This window comes from Diprion similis, chromosome 10 (assembly GCF_021155765.1).
Source record: "Diprion similis isolate iyDipSimi1 chromosome 10, iyDipSimi1.1, whole genome shotgun sequence".
NCBI classification, from domain to species: domain Eukaryota; kingdom Metazoa; phylum Arthropoda; class Insecta; order Hymenoptera; family Diprionidae; genus Diprion; species Diprion similis.
In genome coordinates, this window is record NC_060114.1 from 8,005,001 (window position 1) to 8,026,975 (window position 21,975).

The following is a 21,975-nucleotide window of genomic DNA, read 5'->3' on the forward strand; positions in this document are numbered from 1 at the left end:
CCTTGTGCGGCTCTTTCAGACCGTGTCTCTCTGAAAAGAAAATCCAAATTAGTTTTTTTCTTCTTTCCTGTATCGTTGAAACTTTGGCGAATTAGAAAATTTGTAGCCAATGTCTGTCGTACGAGTTCGGTTTCGATCGAGGCACTCGGAAAAACCTGGAAGCATGCGGACGACGAGTTCCATGTTTCGATTCAACGGTTATTACGATCTCTGCCACATGATTTTCAGGTGCACACTGCCAGACAAGTGAACATATGGGATCATCGAGTGCCACTCAAGTTGGGCGAGTCGGCACGCGATGCGGTCTCGAATAAAGTATGGATAAAGCTAGTCAGTCAGTCAGTCACTCAATCAATCTGCCATCCGGGCTGTCCGCGGTTGTTTTATTGTTGCTTGAGGAGTATCGAGACTTCTCGTTTGTCAACTCACCGGTGACGAGCGTCAAAGCGCAGAGGCAAGAAAACGCGCTGATATCAACGTCGAGACTGTGAAGACCTTGGCAGAAGTCGAGAATGCCGTGAAGCCAGTCCCCGAAGCTTCTCTGGCACTGGGCTCTGGCCAAAACAACCCCATTGCAGAAGGTCAGTTGAGTCGCGTCCGATTTCGTTCTATAGGCAAGCCGCAGAACGAAAAGCTCCAGACTTGCCGATTGGAACAGCAACTCCTGTACAAGAAAACCGCAATTATAGTCCTACATCGCGTGTGCTCCATGAGGGTGAAACGCCTTCGATATCCTGGCCGGAAGCCACTGCGTGCAGCTCGCACTCTTACTCATGCGTTTTTCCATTTTTTACTTCCTTATTTCGAGCGTCGGATATCACCACCCTGTCTCCGTTGTTTGAACGCGACCTTTTATAAAATTCAGGGGCTATTGATCCTCCTTTCAGCGCTTCGCACTGCTTCACCAATTTACTATAAGCTAATGGGTTGTCTGCGCAAAACGCTTCATCAACGATTGAAATTTCTAACGTGTTTGCAACTTTAGTTTAATATGATTTTACTATTTCGTGGTCAAACTTGTGAACAGTGATCCCGAAAAATTCTAAGTATCTACCTGTAAAAACTACTGTTTTGCGAGGTTCGAAGACTTCTGATCACCTGGTGACCATTACTCGTCTTATCCGTGACGGTGATAGAGCAATGATCACCTCGTGACCAGAATTAACTCAACTGATAGTAGTTGAAAGAATGCTGATCAACGAATAACCCTCAAAAACATGTGATTCGTTATCCGTATGTCATGTGATTGGGATTGTCACTCTAGTGAGACCATAACTTGACTGATCGCAGAAAGTTAACTTTATTTACTTGATGTAAGCACTACTACTGATCTCTTCAAGTTGACTTAAGATCTGACAGTATAACATACATGTTCAAGTATCATGACACATTTTTGTTTCGACTCCTCGAATGGAAATTGACTCTAAGGGTCGAGAAAATACATGGTGAATGATCTCACCTGATCTTCCCTGGCGAGTTCCGTGAATCCTGGTATTTTGTCAGCGAAATTACGTATGACATCAACAGAGGTGGTAAGTAGTCCGTAGAACTGTTGAATTTTCTCGGCTTCGGTAACCGGAAGTTCAGCCGGTCCCGGCTCGCGGTACTGGGAGTAGTCTAGATTGGCAAGATCCGGGGTTGTGTCTAGGTGTGCCCTAACCAGGGCTGTGATCATGGAGACGGGCGGACTAGGAGGCGACTCCTGGGGCGACTTAGGCTTCGAGGGAAGCCTGCCGCGACGACCCTTGAGGTCGTCCGTCCTGACGACCTGCGGATCGGAGATTACGGTGAGCGAAACCTGTGGAGTGAAAGATGGCGGCGAGTCGCTTACCTCCTTGACCATCCCGACCATCAGGCACTTCTGGAATCTGCAAAACTGGCACCGATTCCGCCGGCGCTTATCCACCGGACAAGCTTTCTCCGCCAGGCACACGTACTTCGAACCTTTCTGCACCGTCCGCTTGAAGAAACCCTTGCATCCCTCGCATGTTCGCACCCCGTAGTGCTGACAGGCTGCCGTGTCACCACACACTGCGCACAATTGACTCGGACTTGGTGGGGCCCGTTCACCTGTACCCGGTGAGGCTGATCCCACGGACCCCGAACCTCCTCGTGGCTTTGGTGACTCGTTACTACTGCTTGGATATAGAAGTATGGATCAATCGTTGTTTTTTATAAAGAATATACAGGATTCAGAAAAAAGATCAATAAGGAACACTGTCATTGAAGGAAACAATGTCGGGAATCTCACTATTGCAGTGGACTTAGTAGAACCATATATTTGACTATTATATTTGTATAGGTGATTTCAGCGTTACAAATAGTTGAGTTGTGTGCTTTGCATGCACACGGGAGAGGGGGGGGGGGGGGGGTAATTATTTTCGATCTATAGTTGATCAAACTACACTCGATAGTGTATCACGAAAGTTCTACAATTTCCAGTTAGAATACAGTTATTTTTACTGGATGATTCTTTCAGTGTGCTCTTTGAGGTTAATGTTTACCAAGTCCTGATGAGAACGTTGGAGTTAATTTTCAGGAACGCAAATAGTTTGTACTAGAGTAATTCTCAAGGATTTCCAATAAACAGAGTACCTCAGGTTAGAATAGATTCATAGTCTAACGAATGTTTGGAATCACTTTTAATATTGAACCGTGGCTGACTAGGATCTGCCGTGTTCCAATTTTTAGATATGCAAATTGAAGTCAGCTGTTCCCTAAGACAGGCTTGACGTGGCACTGAACAGAGTTTGCCTCATCAGAACCTTGATATTTGTTTCTGAGGAATTTTGACTAGGTCCAAATCAGACAAAAGCATGAATTCCGAAATCGTGGAAGCCTGGATAAATCCTGGCAAAGTACGATAACGTGGTCGAGATATGGTGTCGACGCCAAGATTAGAAAGCTCTAGTAAATTCCTATCAGATCCTGAATCTTTGTTAGTACCAATAAATGTCGACGTTTTACGTACCTAGTCGACTCTGACCGCTGAAGAGGAAGTGCCGCGCGTCCTTGCCTGGGTGTGACAGTGGCCGCGGTGTGAAGGTCGATGGGAACGGTCGAAGGCGGAGGCACGGGGGTGGTGGCAGGCGAACTGTACACCATGGGCATGGGTGAGTACTGAGACTCCTGGGGAACGGGGGTCGGAGGGGGTTCGGGTTGGTAGTAGGCCTGATGGTGGTGATGGTGGCTGTAGGTCACTGCAGCCTGGTACTCTGGGTATGGGCCTGTGGGGTAGACCTGGTTGCTGTAGCAATCCTCGTCCATCTTGATCCCCAGACCCTGGAGCTCCTGCCTCGTGTATCGCTGGACGGTGTAGGTCTCCTGGAAGCTGGGAAGCGGGGTTGGACTGAAACCAATAAAGGAATTGGGCTCTTCACGGGTTTCGATTCCGCGACCATTTCGCCCGTTGCTATCCTCCACTTATACTGACCTCAGCGAGTCCGCCTGCACGTCACCCGGTAACAGCTGGGGGTGCGAATTCGCGCTGTGTGACTCCGTCGAGACCGTTCCCTGGTGCGTCTGGTTACCCAAACTTAGTTCCGGGAACGGGTCAAGCTCTTCTGACAAATTACCGCCCTCTATTGGGTCCGCGTATGGCGCCGTTAGGAGGTCCGCGAAACTGCTACATCCGAAGGGGCTCTGTAATTTTTGAATCTTTTTTTTCTCTTGTTCACATTCATGATCACTTGATCTCGAATTTTTAACAGTTCAATATTGGAGGGAAAATTATATATGCAGCTATAGTTTAGATTGAACGATACTTTCGACAAACCTCGAAAGTTGAATCAGGTTGAGTTGTGTTAAGCACATCAATTCGCAAAGAGGAGATGTTATAATCGTCCAGTAAAAGTTGACAGAAATGAATAAAAATGTTTATAATAGATAAATTAAAAGCCTACGATCACTGAGCGGTGCGTTACGCAAGGAACGTTTCAAAGCTGCACACGTAATTCTTTTATCTGATGTTAAAAATAATTTAAATTTGTGTAGAAATTGTTATCACGATTATCATTAACAATCAAGTGTGATCACTGGAACGAAATTTTCACTCTGAAGATTAATTACTCTCGAATAATGCTACTTTCTGAATTTCAAATTGACGACTCTGTGCACCGACTGATTTTTTATCTTATTTTAACGAGTTCGAATATGCTTAATACCGATACCCCAACTCTGGGGAATAAATTTATTTTCGACAGTAAATTAACGTCATGCAATCGGTGCGCGTGATATTTCACAATCCGAGCGTCCGAATATTATCGCCTATATCAAGTCGGTGAAATCGAGCATTGCCGATGTTCAACGTCCCACGTTTCTCCTTGACGTTCGGATACGATGGCAGACTAAATCGATGCTCGGTATCGAAAAGGATGATGATGATGATCATGATTGCGACGAACATCTTTCGGTGTCAAGGATACGTCGGTTGAGAAGAATAAATTCGAAAATCTGGTTCTATGAGATAATTTTTGCTCTCGATCTAATTTCAAAATCTTCTTCAAACGGCGGCTCAATGCTAAATTTCAAATTCTTAGATGTGTGCAGTTGGTAGTAGATAAGACTTTTACAAATCTAAAGATACCGAACAGAGAAAGATGTTTTTATTGAATTCAACGCGAGTTTACACTGATTGTCTTTTAGAAAAAAAAATTTTCATAGTAAGTATAATTTGCCTATCGGGCTTGCAAAATAATAAAACCCATTTTTCAGCCATTGCAAAATTCTAGTCACGACATAAAAATTCGGTCATTCATATTTTCAATAGTCCTATCAGAAAAAATAACCGCCGATTCTGCACAAAATATTCTCGTTTTTTGATGTTACTAATATAACCATTAGCTGTAATTGGTATTCCAATGGCGAGAGGATCGAAAAGTTTTGTACAAAAGTGTAAGGAAAAGATTTTGGAAAATATATTGATAATGGGTGCAGGTTATTCCGAATTTTTTTCTTCTCGGGTGTTTTAGGAAAAGTCCGAGCAATGAGTGTGAATTGTTTTGTTCCCTAAATTCGTGAAATCCCTCAAAAACCATGAATACGTCCGTAAAAAGTGCATGAAAATTTGTTTCCAAAAATCAAAATGACTGAAGCAGTGAAGTGAAATATATTTTTAGGAATTTGAATGCGAATAACACACCGCCAGTTTTTTGAACGCTTCAATGTGGATATATTTCGTGATTTTTTTTATTTTATTTTGAATTTGGCGGCAATGCATTGAAGAGGGATAACATGTTAGATACCTGCCTAATTACGGCACAGATTTGAGAATTGAATTTCATTATCCGAGATTGTTTATAAGTATTATGTAGTGGAAAAAGGGTTTCCCCATAAAGTGACACCGAGCGACGTTGTACGACATCTAATTAACGGTGTGAAAAATTCGACATCAGCACATTGGAAACACCGATTTTGTACCTACGGCAGGTCATCGAGGACTTTTCAAGTTGTTTGGGATTTAGTCACTGACGAGCTGCTAATCGGGCGTCTCGAACGGCGCGACGGGCCGATGCCGACTGATTATGGAAGCCGGGAAACCAAAATTCGAAGATTCCCGCTCCGCGTTCTTCAACCCGAAGTGGGGGATGGTGGCCAGACACGTGCACCTGGATTGCCTGCGTCGAGCTGGTGACTTAGGTATCGCTCAAACCAACTTATGGCAAGGAGGGCGGAGCTCCGAATCACCGCGCTGGCACCGACGCGCAGTTGCGATCCGCAATACGTCTTATAACACGCCTACCCTACCCGCCGAAACCTGCTAGCTAGCTCTAGCTCTAGCTCGTGGTGTGAGTATACATGGTGTGCCCAGGAGTTCAGTTTCTTTCTCGAAAGAAGTTTCTCTTTCGCGCCAAACTGGACTTAAGTAAGATGTGTAGCAACGGCGCCAAAATACCCTAGATCGGTGGTGATTTATTGACGTTAGGTTGAATCTGCGTGGGGAAAAAAATGAGCGGGACTTTAAATAACTCACAACACGACTATACATGATTACCGCATTACCGAGCAGGGTGGCGTCCGTCAGAAAAATAATTCCCTAGCAAAATAGAGATTTTTTTAGACAGTTGGTACAGATGAGTAACTTTTTTTAAAGGCTTTAACCTCGAAGAAAGGGGCGTGTCGTATGAGTTCTTCGCACACCATGTTTACTCACACCACGCTGTAGCTGTGTCTCTCGGTCTCAGCGACGCCGTCGGATTACGATTTTGCTGGTTTTTTTCTGTTTTCACTCGGTACGAAGTCGAGTGCATCAGATTTTACAATCGGTTTACAATCGCTTACGTTTCACTTATCGTTGAAAGTTTTCTCTTCCATTCATTTGACGGCAAACTTTTACTGGGCAAGATAATATTTACCGTTTGTCTCATGTTGATTTGATTTTTGTAAACTCGACTGGAAGAAATTTTTAGAATTTTGTGCGAGTCGAAATATTCGACGTATATAGACGTATAAACACGAGTATACATATGTGACGATTAATTTCGTACGAAAGCAAGTTCGTGATTTCAAGCTTCTGAAAAAATATTACAGCAGATTATTTTTTTCCTTTCTCATAAATTTGATTCAAAATTTTAAGAATCGATTGAAGAACTCTGTGACTCAGGAACGGGATAATTCCAGAAGTTTACACAAAGCTTGAAATTTAGTACAAATTCTGAGCTGCATTTTATGCTTAGTTTGAAGTCTCTAGCGTATTCCCTTCCCGACTTATAGCCTGTTGAAAATTCTAAGTCGATAACAAAAAGCGTCATGAAGGTCGCTGTGCCTAAAAAAAAATTTTGAAAACGATATGAATTTCTAGCATTTTTTTAACCATTGCAGGCAATAATTCTTTTCACGTCTTGGACAAATCTCAAAATGTAGCTTAACGTTCATTCTTGAGTTAAACTTTGTGGCGAAACAACACTATAGTATATTTATTTTCCCACAAATCCTATCTTCTTTGCTATCACCTGTCGAAAAACCGTAAAGTAGTCGAGTTGTTGACGGAGGAAGCGCAGAAAGTTATTTTTAGTTAATCAAGGAATTTCTGACTTGTTTCCAAATTGAGAAATCAAAAAACTTCCCGTGACAGGTAATGTTCAATATCTAAACATAAATCGGAGGATTCTGAACCGGAAGTTTAAAAACTAAAAAAACTTGGTTGCTTGCCGGATGATTTTCGGTTATTGAACCAAAAATTTGCATTTTTACACTGAAATGAATCCATTTGTTCCGAACGAGTATATCTGTAACTGCAAACTGCAGGACGTTGATCTCATTCGCGCATCAAAACCGGTAAACGAATTCTCTCGAGGAAAAAACAATCGTTGGCCATTTCTTCTTTCCCTTCTTTTTCTTTCTTTCTCTCTCTCTCTCTCTCTCTCTCCTACTAATTCACCACCCCCATTGTACATCACCGGCTTTCATCGCGCATCCATATTTTTTCGTTACACATACAAACATTATATATACATTCTGTGTATGTATGTGTATACTTATGGATTATAGCACAACGCTAAGGATATTCAATTTGCGGCGGCGGTTCCGCTGCTGGTTGACATTTCCTTCATCGCTCCCTCGGGATCCGGCCGTGTCTCTCGGCCGTCGAGCCGTGACTCGCTCTCTCTCTCTCTCACACTTTCTCTCTCTCGCTCTCTCTCCCTATCTTCTTCCATCCCCATATCAGCAACTTAATTTCTACCTATATACGGTATTATATAACCCTCCAATAATTCACGCATTGTCCTCACGATTGGATTTTTACTGACCCGTTTATTATGCATGTACATATCTGAGCGCATGTATAGATGTTTTACATATTGAGGGAATTTGTAATTAGTACGGGGTGAAATGTGGGGGAAAGAGAGGTGCAGATAATTAATTATACAAGAATTTAAAGCACAAATTTCTGAAAACAAATAACAGAATGGAGAAAAAATATTCAGATCAAAAAGATCAAGTCAAAAATCACAAAATATCTGACACCCAAAATGTGATTACATAATTCAACGTGCAAGTAGCCGAAAAATCGATAACAACTTAAAATTTGATATCCGGTTAGTCAACAACATGCTGCAGAAGTTGAATGGATCCTGATTATTGTAAAAAAGCATTTTGGCGATCGAAAAAAATCGTCACATTGCTGGGAATCTAGATTTTGTGCGAAAAACAATTGAACGAAGAAAAACTCGACTAACCTGTGTCTGCAGCAGGAGCATACTTGAAGCGACGGTAAATGCTGTGGTGGTTGTCGCAGCGTTGTTGACACCTGCAGCAGGATGTGATTGCACTAATCGGTTCACTGGAGGAACCGCGTTTGAGGCGGTTATGGCTACCGAAGGAGCTGCTGAATTTATTGCTATAACGTTCGTGGATACGGGGGAGGAAATTTGACCCGCGTTGCACTGCTGAAGAATTCCAGTAACTTGCTGCTGAACCTGAGACTGTGGCGTCGTTGCTGGCGCCGATTGCTCAGCAGCCTCGATTCGAGCTACTCCACCAGATGAAGAAGACAAAACCCTCGGATGTTGCAGGCTGCTGTTGCTGTTGCTGTTACTGTTCTCACTTTCGCCGATCGGAGAATGCTGCAGCTGCCCTGAAACGCAAAATTAGAATCTCGATTATTCGTCTGTTCGTTAATTTTCTCGCAATATTCTTCTTCTTCGAAAAGATTGAAAATTAATTGCTTGGTAGAAATATTTGATAGAAGGAAGAAGCAGGTCAAGTTCTAAGATCTGGAGATTGTAAGAGAAACTTTTTGTTATATACTCATCGTCGGTACTTCGGTATTTAAACTTTCTTTAAGGAAAAAATTGGGATATCTTCAGTGTTCGAAATGATTTTTTTCTCTTTTTCATTTTTACAGTTTAGTGCAGGCTTCGTTATCGTTGCATTATCGAAATTCAGTGAATTTGAGTAAGATGTGAATTCTCATACTAAAATTAAGCAAGTTAATCTACGGCACAAAAACTAAACACAGAAATACAGACGTACACAATTATATTTCCAATAAGATCATGAGTGAAAAGAAAACAATTTTCCACAATAAATATACAATCTGTACAATTCTATTTATGAACGTAGGTGTGTTAGTCATTAAAAACCCACAGTATCTACAGTAGAAGGCCTGACCATGATCGTCCATTGTGGTCATCTCAAACCGATTTCAATTTCGAACGATAAATTAGTCAATACGTCAATTGTTGAGTTACATCTTCTATATTATCCTTGATCATTATATTTTTGTTGAATACATTTTGTCCCGACAAACACATAAATATAAGACTTTTTTGTGCAGTTTTTCAACTTCAAACACACGAGTAAGTTTATTTATGTGCTGTTTCGATCAATCAATTCGTGCACGTATATATTTTTCGTAGTTTAAGGACAAGATGAAAAAGAGCAACTTGACACTGTTTAACCTGAGATTATACTAACGGCGACTGAAGGCTTGGCAGAATTTCACCGGGCATATATAGGGCCCCGTCACACACCCCAAGGGAGGACTGAAATCATTGGCATTTAAAATACTACCCTGTGTATAGCCAAGCCTCCCCTTCCTCCCGTTCCTCATTCCTCAACCCCAACACTGCACAGATTATTATACCCGACTTATATACACACAACAATATGCTCATCCCCCCTAAACGACACCTCGATCGCCACTCTTATATATGCTCCGTGCCATTGTACGTCTTTGTATAACCTGCGATCATTTTTATTAAGTGTATTAAGCCCTAGGATTAATTGATATCGTGAAATGAATTTTGAAATACCAGTCATCAAATTCTGCAGTTAGAAATTTTTTTATTTTAACATAAAGAATATATACAACAGAAAAAGGAATTCGTCCGAATTCGAAACTTCAGCTTTTTTCAAATTCTTGAGTTATAATCTATCAAAAGATGCTGAATTAGTCAGAAAGTGAAAATTTTCCAGTGGTAGTCGCGATAGACAAGAATATTGTTGGGAATCGTTTGACCTAATCGGTCAAACCGACTGCGGACAAATTACGAAATACAGTTTACTGTTCGCATGCGATTCTAACTTTGTCCAAAATTTGTTAAACCCTCTTCTAAGAAGTAAGCAAAATATTGCCTCTATTTCAGGCTCAGTTTGTAAGAATGAAAAATTCATTTCGTCTTCAAATGGAAGAATAAGTTTTCCGAAGCTTCGATCACGAAAATCGTACTAACAATTCTTGGCTCTTAACCTGTATCATATCACCGACTCGAAAATATCGTTCCGATTATTTATATAGCATGAATATCGCGGGAGCAGACGCTTCTCGTCTTTCTTATCAAAGACCCGATCGGCACTTTATGTATCCCGGCTAGTCCGCGCCATCTCTGGAGCTAAATGGAGTGATTTAGTGAACAGGGTGACAGCTGACTGTGTCCCGGTGAACCAGGGCGACGGGAACTGAAACCTGACACTGCCAGGGCGACTACAGAAGTCAGCATGGTATAATATTGGGGGCACGAAGGGAAGGACAATATCGTCCGATTGATAGAATCAGATAGTCACGGATACCTGATCACGCTCAATTCATTGAATTATATTTAGACGCGCTGCTGTCCACGCTGCCGCCTAGATTCTGATGCTGATGCTGAAACTGCTCAACGCGAACCAGTTTTGCTATGTGCAACAGAGGGTGAGTGCTATTTTTCTTTACTTTGGTAATTGTTATTGTTTTTGAACCTTGGGTTAACGGCATGACCATTATTCGCGGTCGCTGAATTAGGTTAGGTTAGGTTAGGTTAGGTTACGTTGAAAAACGATAACGTTTGCGATTGAAATCAAACTTTAATGATGACACAAACTATCTCTCTCTCTCTCTCTCTCTCTTCGAATGAGAAATTGCAAAATGAAATCCAATACTAGCATAGCCGAATATTTTCATATATTTTCACTACAGATGAATCAATGGTATCGTGCATTCGGTGAATATTTCGATAAACTGTGTCGCCCGAACGATTTCGAAATGTTTTGTATTGACAAATGCAATAATATTCGACCAACCCGTAAACAGACGATATCGTTGCATCGCTTCTCATCTCTACATGAGTAAAACTCCACATCTTTTTGTCTGTTTGTCCGTATGTGAGGTTATAATTTTAGAACTACCGAACGGATTTTTCTAGTTTTTTTTCCGCGCATAGCGATAACGTCTGGCTAGATTTTAGGTTATATTCTGTTACAATCAGATAAATAGTCTTACAGATATAACGATATTTGCATGCCAATTTTAAACGGGATCACACACTTACACGATCGCTGACTGATATCTTACGGATAGAGGAAAGTTACGTTCAAGTTTCCAAGGTCTCAATGAGCTCTACAAAAAAAGTCCACGAGAGCATATGGCTGTGTCGAAGTTTTGCCACAAGAAGCATTTAAAAATATTTGCGGGCAGAGTCACAACGGGCTGCTGGTTAAACATATTACAAGACAATCTTAAGTTATCTCGTCGTACGCATTGTTTCGAACTTGTGTATATTGTGTGCAGTATATCCATTGTTTAGCCAGTCAGTTTAACATACGATAAAGTTTGAATTTGTGGGATAGTTAATGAAATTCAATATCTGATCATACTCGAGAAATATACGGTGTTAATTTCTATAGACTACAAAAATTTTTGACAATGAATCTTCAAAATTGCAATTGCAAAATTATAATCAAACAAACTATTTGAAATCTGTGATAACTCTTGCACCTGATACGACAGAAAACATTCTTCTGAATCTAACCTAACCTAACGTGACCCGACCTAATTCAACCTAACCGGGATAAACGGATACGCGGGAATCTGTGATGTCAGTGGGGCAGAAACGTCGGTGCATCAAAAGCGCGGAGCCCATAATTCCTGGTAGGCGCCACGCGCGTCACACCCACGGTCAGATTTGGCCACGCCTCTTCACGTGCCAGTGTCAGGTGAACATTGCGTGCTCGAGCATGCATGTAGCTTCCGACATATTCACCTATCCGGCTTAGGTACTCGACTCCAGCGCTGGCGACTCGTTGCCGTTTCTCCACCTCTTCTCCTCTTTTCTCTTCCACCTCTCTCGATCCGTCGATTCGCGGAATCAGCAATCTTAGAATCGAGATGAGAATTTTTCAGGAATCTACTTTGCGATTCCGAGTTGGTAAACTGATATTACCCAATTCGGTCATTTTAAATTGATATTCTTTTTTTGACTTCGGAATCTGACGTTGCTGCAACATTGCTACTAATTTTAAGATGCCTAGATACAATATTTCTGGCATTTATATAAAATTTCTGTATCTTTGATGTAACCCTCACAATGGCATAAGATAAGAAATATTTTTAAAGCAACATTGTCTGCGATCAATAATTTTGCTACAAAATTGATACAAAGTTGTAAAACGATATTCCTAATATTACGGTCAATTTCCTGCAACTTCGCTACGCCATTTTAATGGTCTAAAATAGTTAATGCTTCGTATACAACATAATTTGCAATAATATAAAATGCAGAGGACAAAACTTTCGCAGCATTTGAATTTACGATCGAAGCGTTAATTTTCTTCTTGTCATTGCTACTGCAACGTTGCTAGAGCATTATTATTCATGTTTTCAACCACATATCCGAAGAAAAAAAAAACATTGCACGTTTCGAGATCATAAGACGATGACAAATTGGCACTTGTTACATTGTTGCAAAACGAGTTTCTCCTCGGGACGAAGTTCTCGCCGCTGGAACTGTGCGAATGTGAGCAAAAGAGGTCCGAGTCTGTGAACAAGTGAGAAGACTCTCGTCTCTCACGTTTCTAATCCACCAAGCTGCAATAGTCAGCCGTTCGGAAGTCGATCATCGACCAATTCCCATCACAGCTCGGCGGCTCGATGCGTAGTAAAAAGAAGTTGGTTTTCGCCTCTTGGCTGGCTTTTTTTCCCTTTTTCGTCGCCCGGTTTTTACGAGTCGTACTACGCGTCTGTCAGACGGGAACCTCGGTAGCGTCAGACTACTACATAATGTGGCCTAGATAACTGCGGCCACCTCTTTGGACAAAGACGTCGACATGTGGCCACCAGTACATCCAACAGCCTCGAGGCACACACCGTCGGACTTAGTTTAGCCTGATACTTTACGCAGAAGATGAACGAAGAAGGCAGAATGAATCGAAAAGATGTTCTGGTTGATTTTCAAAAAAAAAAAAAAAATGCATAGCAAATTTTTCGCACATGTTTTACTAAGTCCAGTTTCCGTTTTGTCCTACTTCAAACGCAGAGATAATATCAGGCACCCGTAACACCTGGAAATTAGCTGAACCGCGGAAAACGAAAGAAACGTTTGAAGAAAAGAATGATCGATAGGCACATGCACGAATGCTCGTTGAGATCAGCTGGAGCAGCTGGTTTGGTCCGACGGTAACTGGGAGGTGACCATAATTGAATTCAATTGAATAATGGTTGAATAAGATTTATAGCAAATAATTTCACCTGAATTATTGGATCTCGTCGAAAAGGTCAAAATAGAAATAAATAACTACTAATGAGATGTTTCCTAATTCAAAAAGCGGCTTGAGGTATTCCAAAGTCATGTTATGTTCAACTTGAGTCAATTTAAATCATCTGAAATCATATTGCCGCCACACGAAGACGACTACGTCATATTTACAGAAGATTGTGAGAAGCAATCTTGGAATGACTTGGCATTACTTCAAGTCACGCTGTACAAAGACACATCGTACCTGCAGTTTGTGAAGTGATTCGAAGGGAGTGGAAGCTTGAACAAAACTTCTGAAGTCTTTTGAATTCGTGAGATATTTTGAAGTAAAGTCTGATAAATCGTACCTTCGGCTTCGAAACGGTTCATAGACGAGTTACGTAGAGTGTTACAGATGTTAATGGACTCAACTTTTTCGTACATGCATCATCGCTATACATATACCTAGCTTTTTCTATCGCACAAAGCTGTTGATCGCATATGTTGTAACTGGAGAACAAAAAGGGTGCAAAGTCGCCCACACGTGTTTAGCGTGTAGAGTTATATGGTTACTCATTAACGTCTGTTTATCCTCGTCTCGTCCCGTCGCGTCGAGGCGATTCTAACCTCTTTCAGAGTCCCCAAATTACAAGTATCGTTATCAACGAAAGAAGCCTCAATTTTGCAAATGGGAATTCAAAATGCGCAAGTGGCTAGCGATAAATCACATCCGAACTGGATTATTGTCTCATCGCTTCAGGTCAATAAAGCGAATATAAAAAAGTAGAAGAAAACGTATAAAAGTAGTTGAACTTCTTTTTTGTTACATTTCGTGGACACAGGGTAAAAATTTTGATGAAAAACGTGTTGAAAGATCCCGATTCAAAAGTTATCATCACTTTTTCCTTCTAAAATAGTAATTCTTCAAAAATTTTTCTGTTTCCAAATTTTTCATCTTCATATTTATGACTTATATTTATACTTCCAAACTGCACTATAACATTCTGAGATAGTGCAAGTATTTGCCTGATTTCTGTCAGGTAAACCTTGGCGTGTCCCTCTTTTCCTACAGTCTAGAGTAAAATCTGCTCTTTTTCTTGGAAAACGTGCAAATGCGAAAAGCATAACTGAGATTTCACTGTATAATATATTGTTCCATTTGTTTTACCGTTACTTTAAGGATCCGCGAATGCTTAATGCCCGGCGGAAAACGCGATCCGAAAATAAAATTTATAGAAAAAAACGTGAGACGTACGTCAGGCGTGTGCGAGATTTACAGGCTGCAACGACGTGCTCCGTCCACGGTGATCGAGACAGAAATCGTGTTGCAATTAATGGGTCGCAATAACCCCCCGGGTCATACCTACGTGCCTTGGTTAACCATAACATTATGTGTATGCCAGCCAAATCTGATTACATTGTGAACCCGCGAGCGCGACGAGATAGGATACGATGTATCGGTTAGGACGGAGAATGTTACCTTCGTTTCAATTTTTATTGTATTGTACTTGTCAGTTACGGCCTACTTGATTTTGACACACGTACATATAGCTGCTTGCTTACACTGATCCACACTTGGTTCGAAATTTGCTTCCGAGCTACGATCCGAAAAAAAATCAAAACTTTTTCACTTTTAATAAACTTTCTGCATATATTTCAGAGAGAAAGGATTGTTCCAAAAATTTCAATTCCAACTCTCTAGTATTACATTACTTTCGTACGTAAATTCAATCAAGAATATAATTCAACGTTTCTACAGCCTGATAAAAACGCTGAAGTTGTCCGCCTCCTAGCGGCCGCTCGAAAAACTATTTCATCCTGAAAGCACAAACGTAAATAAGCAACACTTATCCTTCATGCGCAGTTGGAAAATTGCTTCGATTTTAGTAAGGTATATTAATTTGTCAAATAATTAACTATATCTAGTTAAATTCGTGAGTACTTAATAGAATTTTGCTTTACTTTTGCCAAGTTTACGATAAAGCAAACTGCATAGGAATAAGTTTAGCTTTTGTAGTAGGTACTCATTTCTTTTTGGTTTGTACGGTAATTAATGACGGTGAAAAATTGCTGGAGAATGTTTTTGATACGCTACCGTGGAACTGTGTGCAGGGTTTAAGAACATATGGGGCACTCCAGCTGAACGCGACCCACTTTTTGACTTCATGTTTTCGGATTTAGTTCTCAATTTTTTTCGGAATTCTATTAACCCAAAAGATGACTCTGAATTTTTTTCAGATTTTTTAAATCAAACAGTTTCGAGTTATGACTTTTTTTTATTTCAAATCGCCGTTTTTTTTTAAATTACGTTTTTTAAGCGGATAATAAAATTTTATCGAAATAAACTACTCAATTCCCCCTTTTTACGTCATCCGAGACAGGTTTTTCATTTTTTTACTAAACATTGTCGAGTTTCGAATCCGAATATATCTCCCGAATCGACTTGAAATCGTTTTAACTCTTCAACGAAAAGTCGGGGCATAATGTTCCAGGTCTTGAAATGTATGTGATAAATGCACGTTCTTATAAAAAAAAATCGGGCCAAATTAATTCTGCCATATTTGACGAAATATAAATTATTTTACTTTAGGAAGAAAAAAACTCACCTTTAAGGAGGTGGTTGATTAATTTCCCATTTCTTTTTTTTTTTTTTTTGGGTTCTCTACGAAACTTTGTATCAAACCGAGTATTTTATTTCAACGGAATTTTACTGGCTTTAAGGCTATTTGAATAAAAATCATAACTCGAAACCGTTTGATTTAAAATATCTGAAACAAAAATCAGGGTCTTCTTGTCGGCTAGTAGAATTTCGAAAAAACTTGAGAACTCAATCCGAAAACATGAGGTCACAAGTTGGTCGAGTTTAGCTGGAATGCCCTATATGTATCCGTGCGTATGTAATGTATAAGATACATTGTGTAGTGTAGTGTAGTGTATATGTGGCGCGAAACAGGTTTGTCGGGTATTTAAACCCGCGTCAATTACTAACCGTGTGTATAAATATATATGTATTTTATATGCGCATGTAAACGGTATCACGTATAACAACGGACAATGAAATCTATACGGCAATTATCGCACGGCATGAACAATCGACGTTTATGAAGTATGAATTGTATGTATACGTTTAATGGGTCATTCCGTTTCAAATCAACCTACTGTGAAAATTGACATATTTGATTTGGCCGAAACTTAAATATGTCTATGCATTCTGCGAAAAATGGTTTCTAATTGTAAAAAAAATGGTCAAAGGGACTCAATCATTGGACTTTTTTAACCTATTCTCAATAATGCAGGTTTAACCGCAATCAGAACAGTGTCAATTTCCCCATTATTTTCAATAATTAAAGTTTTCTGATCTAATTTTCACACTTTGTATATTTTAGTATGAAATATATGGAATAAATTTCAAATTTTCTTTAATTTATGTTTTTTTTTCATTTATTTCTTGAATGAAAAAGAGAAAAGAATAATTATTTATCGATTGCACAAAATGATTAATGTAAAAAATTTCCTTAAATTTTTGTTCATTAATTCATTTCACGTGTGTTTGCTCAGCTTTTCGGAAGAAATATTGAAAATTTTTTCAAAATTTGGGTCATGGCAGAGAAACTGCTTTTAAGACTTTAAACTCAATTTTGAGAGCTTTTTACAAGCATAAACAAAAATAAAATATTTTTTTTGTAAAGCTGAGCTCTTTTTCCACGAAAAACTTTTGGTTCAAAAAATTTTTACACTCGCAAAAAAGCTGAACAAAAATTAATTAAACAAAAATTGAAAAATTCTGATGGAATACCCCATACAATAACTTGAAAAATAAAACGGGAAAACATTTGAAAAAATTTGGGATACTACTTTTCGACGAGGACTTTCTGCTCAAAAAATTGAGCTAGATCCGACGTCTAGAATTGGTGGACTTGCTTGTATATCTATTGTATTGTATATGTATATATATATATATATATATATACACACACAATACCGATCAATGCACAACATCCAATAACAAAACGTTTGTTATAGGATTTATTTCGCTTCGTCACACGCTCACCATGTGTATATACATATATACAAGGTATACTATGTGCATATGATATTATATATAGCCGAGTAAACTGATTAATTGCTGATGTTATCGATATTCCAGCTGTATACACTCTCGATCAATCGATCCCGATCGATCGATCTCCCATCGTCGATAAGCTTCTTAACTTCGGTTCAATTAGGCTTAAACCTCTCCTAGTGATCACCGCCTTAAGCTCGTAGGTATTACAACATCGTGATAAATCACGCTTAGCGCCTGCAATAACTGTGTAACATATATTTGAAATTTTTGTCCATTTTGTGTTCGAGATTTCGTTTACGTTGATTTCCTGCTTGTCCTATCTTAATTTCACATCTGCAATTTTTTGTCAAATATTCATCACTTATTAACTCATCTCATTTTCTTTCGTTTTCTATACATGATCCCATTAGTCACTTGCGAATAGGTTATATTTCAAGAGTTTATTAGGCGGATGAGTTTCGATCCAATATTATTATACGCTTTTTTTTTTTTTTATTTACCCTTATTTATTATTAATCGTATTTTTTCCACTCCTACGATGTTTCTATCTCTGTATAATTGATTGAAAAAATTTCCCGACAACCGGTTCGTAATAAATTATTACATTGCAAAAATGGATTGAATATAAAAATAGAACAAAGAAGAAAAAATCAGAATCATAATGAGAAACAGGCTAAATATTAACGTTAAATTTTATGTAAGAAAAAAAAAAAATAATTTAAATTGCCAGCTATTTACCGTTTACGTGCAAATACGAACCTACTTCGTACATATATGCCTGGAAATTTACACGCGTATATGGATGTCAAGGGCATTAGGAAGGCCCACCGAAATACATATATACTTATAATATATGTATTACATATACTATGTATATACTAGTGCACAGATATACACTTAAATCATGCATGTACCAATTTGTGAAAAATCTTCAATTCCGGCCGACCTTGACATGATATAAACCGATTTTACTGCAGGCTAGGAAAAAAAATGAAACACAGAGATTGAGAGAAATTCCAAATAAGTAAGAAAATAATAAAGGAAAGAACACCGAGTACGTGGAGAAACTAATCAGACTCTTTGTCCGGTCACAATACGCCATTTGATTCGTATAAAACCATTGTTCGGATAGATTTAGGCATAAATAGAAAAAGAAACGGAACGAACTCAATAAGCAATGAAATCAAATGATACAAATTTCGAATTACCAGTTTCGATTAAATTTTTGTTCTTTGTTTTCTGTCTGTCAGAAAATGTCCCTAGGAGCCTACCGTTAGCTGGGGGCTCCTAGGGACATTTTCGGACAGTCGCGATTGGTATTGCGTCGGCTGCTCAATCAGACAGTAACTGTCGGGCAATAAAATTTGAACGATTTGACGCACGCGCATATATATCTTCATATTATTCATGTTGTCTCACGTTCCTTTAATCCTCTAACCTCTACTTTTCACTTCTTTTATTCTCTACGGTCGATTAATTGCAAATAATGCTTATTTGCCAGTTTCGATACAAACTGCAACATTTGATCAATTTTTGGCAATAAATGTCATTATCGATCGGCTATCGCATAAGAAACGTGTTAGTATCTATTAATTTCATATAATCTGTTTGTCGGTGAGTTTTTCGAATGCATAAGTGGACAAATTTTTAACCTCAAACATTTTGCACTCGCTAGTTTAGGCGCTCGTTCGTAAAATTATGTGTTCGTACGTAGGTTTACCTATACAATCTACATTATTCAGCGATCGACGACGCCGCACAGTCGTGTAAAACCATGCGTCGAAGTCTCCGCCGCGAAGACGGAAACGGTTCATATGCAGAATGAAAGTATAAAAACACATAATGTAGGTATTGTATGTATGTACTCGCATCTCCAAAATTGCAATAATCTTCGCGTCATTACGTGTGTAAGGTATACATATATATGATAATGTCTGTGTGTATAAATCGAATTGGAAATTTTATTACACTACTACTACTCAATTTCATTAATCATATGATATACCTGATCATTTTTTTTTTCCCAAAATTCATCGAGTTTTTTTTTTTCATCAGTCTTTTTATATCCTCGCTGTTTCGCGAGAGCCCGCAGTTTTATAGCGATGAATGAAAAATGGGCTACACTAGTCGTAAATACATAAATAATCTCGTTGATGTTCCACGTTACAGATTTACTAGCAGACAAGACGAAAAAAAAAAAAAAAAAGAAAAAACGCTGGAGAAAATCTGATTTTTAACAATAAATTATCAGACAGATTTAAAGGTAAAATAAACAGCGTTTTATAACTATTGAGAATATCGCAACTCAGTTTGCTCAATCGCGGTTCTCTTTTTTTGAATCGAGTAGAATTTTGTTTCACTAGAGGAGAAAATGAAAAAGAATAAAAAATTATACTCGTCTCGCTATATTCGGCTCAGTGCAAATGAATAGTGTATCGAAAACTTATCTAGACAAATTTTTCCCTCTCATCCCCTCCCCTTTTTTCTTTTTTGCTGTGTATGAGAATAATTAAGAGATGCAGAAATTAACGGCACATGCATGGTAATAGCTACTAATTAATGGAGAACGCGTCAATATATTTAACCAATATCCGAACGGACGCGAACCGTCGTCTCACGAGGGAAAGGATTTCTAGCTTTTGACGGGGTCATCATTATCATCGGCACTGCGTTCGCTGCAGCTATTACACAGTTATATACATATAGACTGATACTTGGGATTCGCCTTTCCCCGCGTAACTCATAATCAGCCACACCGCGATTATCAACACGTAGATATAAGGTGCCTAACCGCTTATTACATAAGTCTGCAGATCATCGGAGATAATTGGAAGAAAAAAATTATTTCTGTCTCCCTTTTTTTTTTTTCATTCTTCTATGTAACATTGAATCCTTTGTACTCGAATCCAGGTTCATTTCTAACGCCGCAATTTATTATTGCGTATAATTATAGAGACCTCGTTTCATTTCATTGATCATTTTAATTCTGTGAACCTATTTTTAATCCATACTCTTTTTAACTTGTTTCACTTTAATTTCGAGTTTTTTATAACAATATCAAAAAACAAGGGTTGCACTCGTGAAATCTCTCTTCTCGGTTGCACAGTGAATAGTAAATTAAAATTCTCCGTTACTGTGCGCTATACATACCTATATATTAGTATATATAAACATATACATATACGCCTTTTTGTATGACCGAAGACCGCGCCGAAAGAATGATCGCATATGAGATACTGATCAAGGCCAATCGAATTCGCACACGTACAGGGACAAACATATGCATAGCTCAATACTAATACAAAACTATTGAGACCCCGAGTAAATATATATATACACACACACACACATTGATTTTTCAACATGTACCTACAGCTAGGGGACATTCTTAATTATGCACATATAAATGTATGTATACAATTAGTATCGATGGAGTCTTTTTTTTCTTCTTATCCCGATACTTTTTAGACCTCGTGCAAAAAGCTGATTTTTTTTATCGATTCCAAAATATGTAAAAGTACATCAAATTATGTAATAGAAAATTTTTACTGATTTTTAGAATTTGGTAGTTTTACTTTAACACCCTGATCAAAATCGATTTGGAAGTTACAGATTTTTGACGCTATAATTACCAGCAATCAATTAGTTCTCTAGAAATCGAAATTATTTTCATGATAAGCCGATTGCCAGAATCAAAATCTGAAAATCTCATACTTCCTCTCGAAGAAAAACACTGCATAATAAAAATCTACAGAACGAGGTCTGTGAATTAACTATTTACCGTGAAATAGTTAAAATTTTAGAAAGTGAATGGATTTTTTACCTTCTTGTATCTGAGCTAGGAAATTTTTGCCGACAAGATGTTTTTTACACGGAAAAACGAAGAAAAATATCACTTAATAGCGGCGACAGGTCCGCCCTCTGGAAGCTATTGAGCGGATCGACAGCGACGCGTCGCGGCGCCATGATGAAACGACGGCAATCCTAACCTACCACCTTCACTTTAGTATTATATATACATATATATATATATATATATATATATATATATATATATATATATATATATATAATATACATACGCAAGAATGTGTACAAAACACGTGGAATTTTATTCAATCCATGTACCCACGTGTGTATAACCTATGCCTGCGTATATGTACCTCTGAAGCACCGTGTATAGTGGATTACCTCGATTAACTCTCGGCTCTCCTCGGCTGGTGCTGCCGTTGTTGCCAGCAGCTACTGCTGGTTCAGGCCTAGCCTGTCCTGTCCTCAGCTAGCCGATGGTATTCTAGGACTTTTAGCCTGTTCCAGCCTCGCTACCGCCTTGCAGCGCTTTCGACTCGAGGTGAACGAGGTCGACTCCACGATCTATGATCAATTTATATGTGTATATGTATGTACACACACCTCGCTTGGTGTAGAGACTCCACCTCCGCCTCCAAACGCGACACAAAATATCCGTACAGTAAAAAC

At 39.0% G+C, this 21,975-nt stretch overlaps 1 protein-coding gene across 3 annotated transcripts in view; it reads right to left on the reverse strand.

Moving 5' to 3' along the window:
* The window catches only part of LOC124411233 (nuclear receptor subfamily 4 group A member 2), a 35,665-nt gene that overhangs the window by 615 nt on the left and 13,075 nt on the right, over window positions 1-21,975 (reverse strand). For 2 of the 3 annotated variants that reach the window (XM_046890231.1, XM_046890233.1), the window contains exons 2-8: window positions 8,178-8,575; window positions 3,434-3,642; window positions 2,972-3,349; window positions 1,832-2,135; window positions 1,460-1,768; window positions 430-664; window positions 1-30 (exon numbers count right to left, since the gene is read on the reverse strand). The exon at window positions 1-30 is cut by the window's left edge and continues 615 nt beyond it. In XM_046890231.1, coding sequence (XP_046746187.1) covers window positions 1-30; window positions 430-664; window positions 1,460-1,768; window positions 1,832-2,135; window positions 2,972-3,349; window positions 3,434-3,642; window positions 8,178-8,575 — 1,863 coding nt within the window. The remainder of the gene's footprint in view (window positions 31-429; window positions 665-1,459; window positions 1,769-1,831; window positions 2,136-2,971; window positions 3,350-3,433; window positions 3,643-8,177; window positions 8,576-21,975) is intronic. The other variant, XM_046890232.1, reaches the window with a different exon arrangement.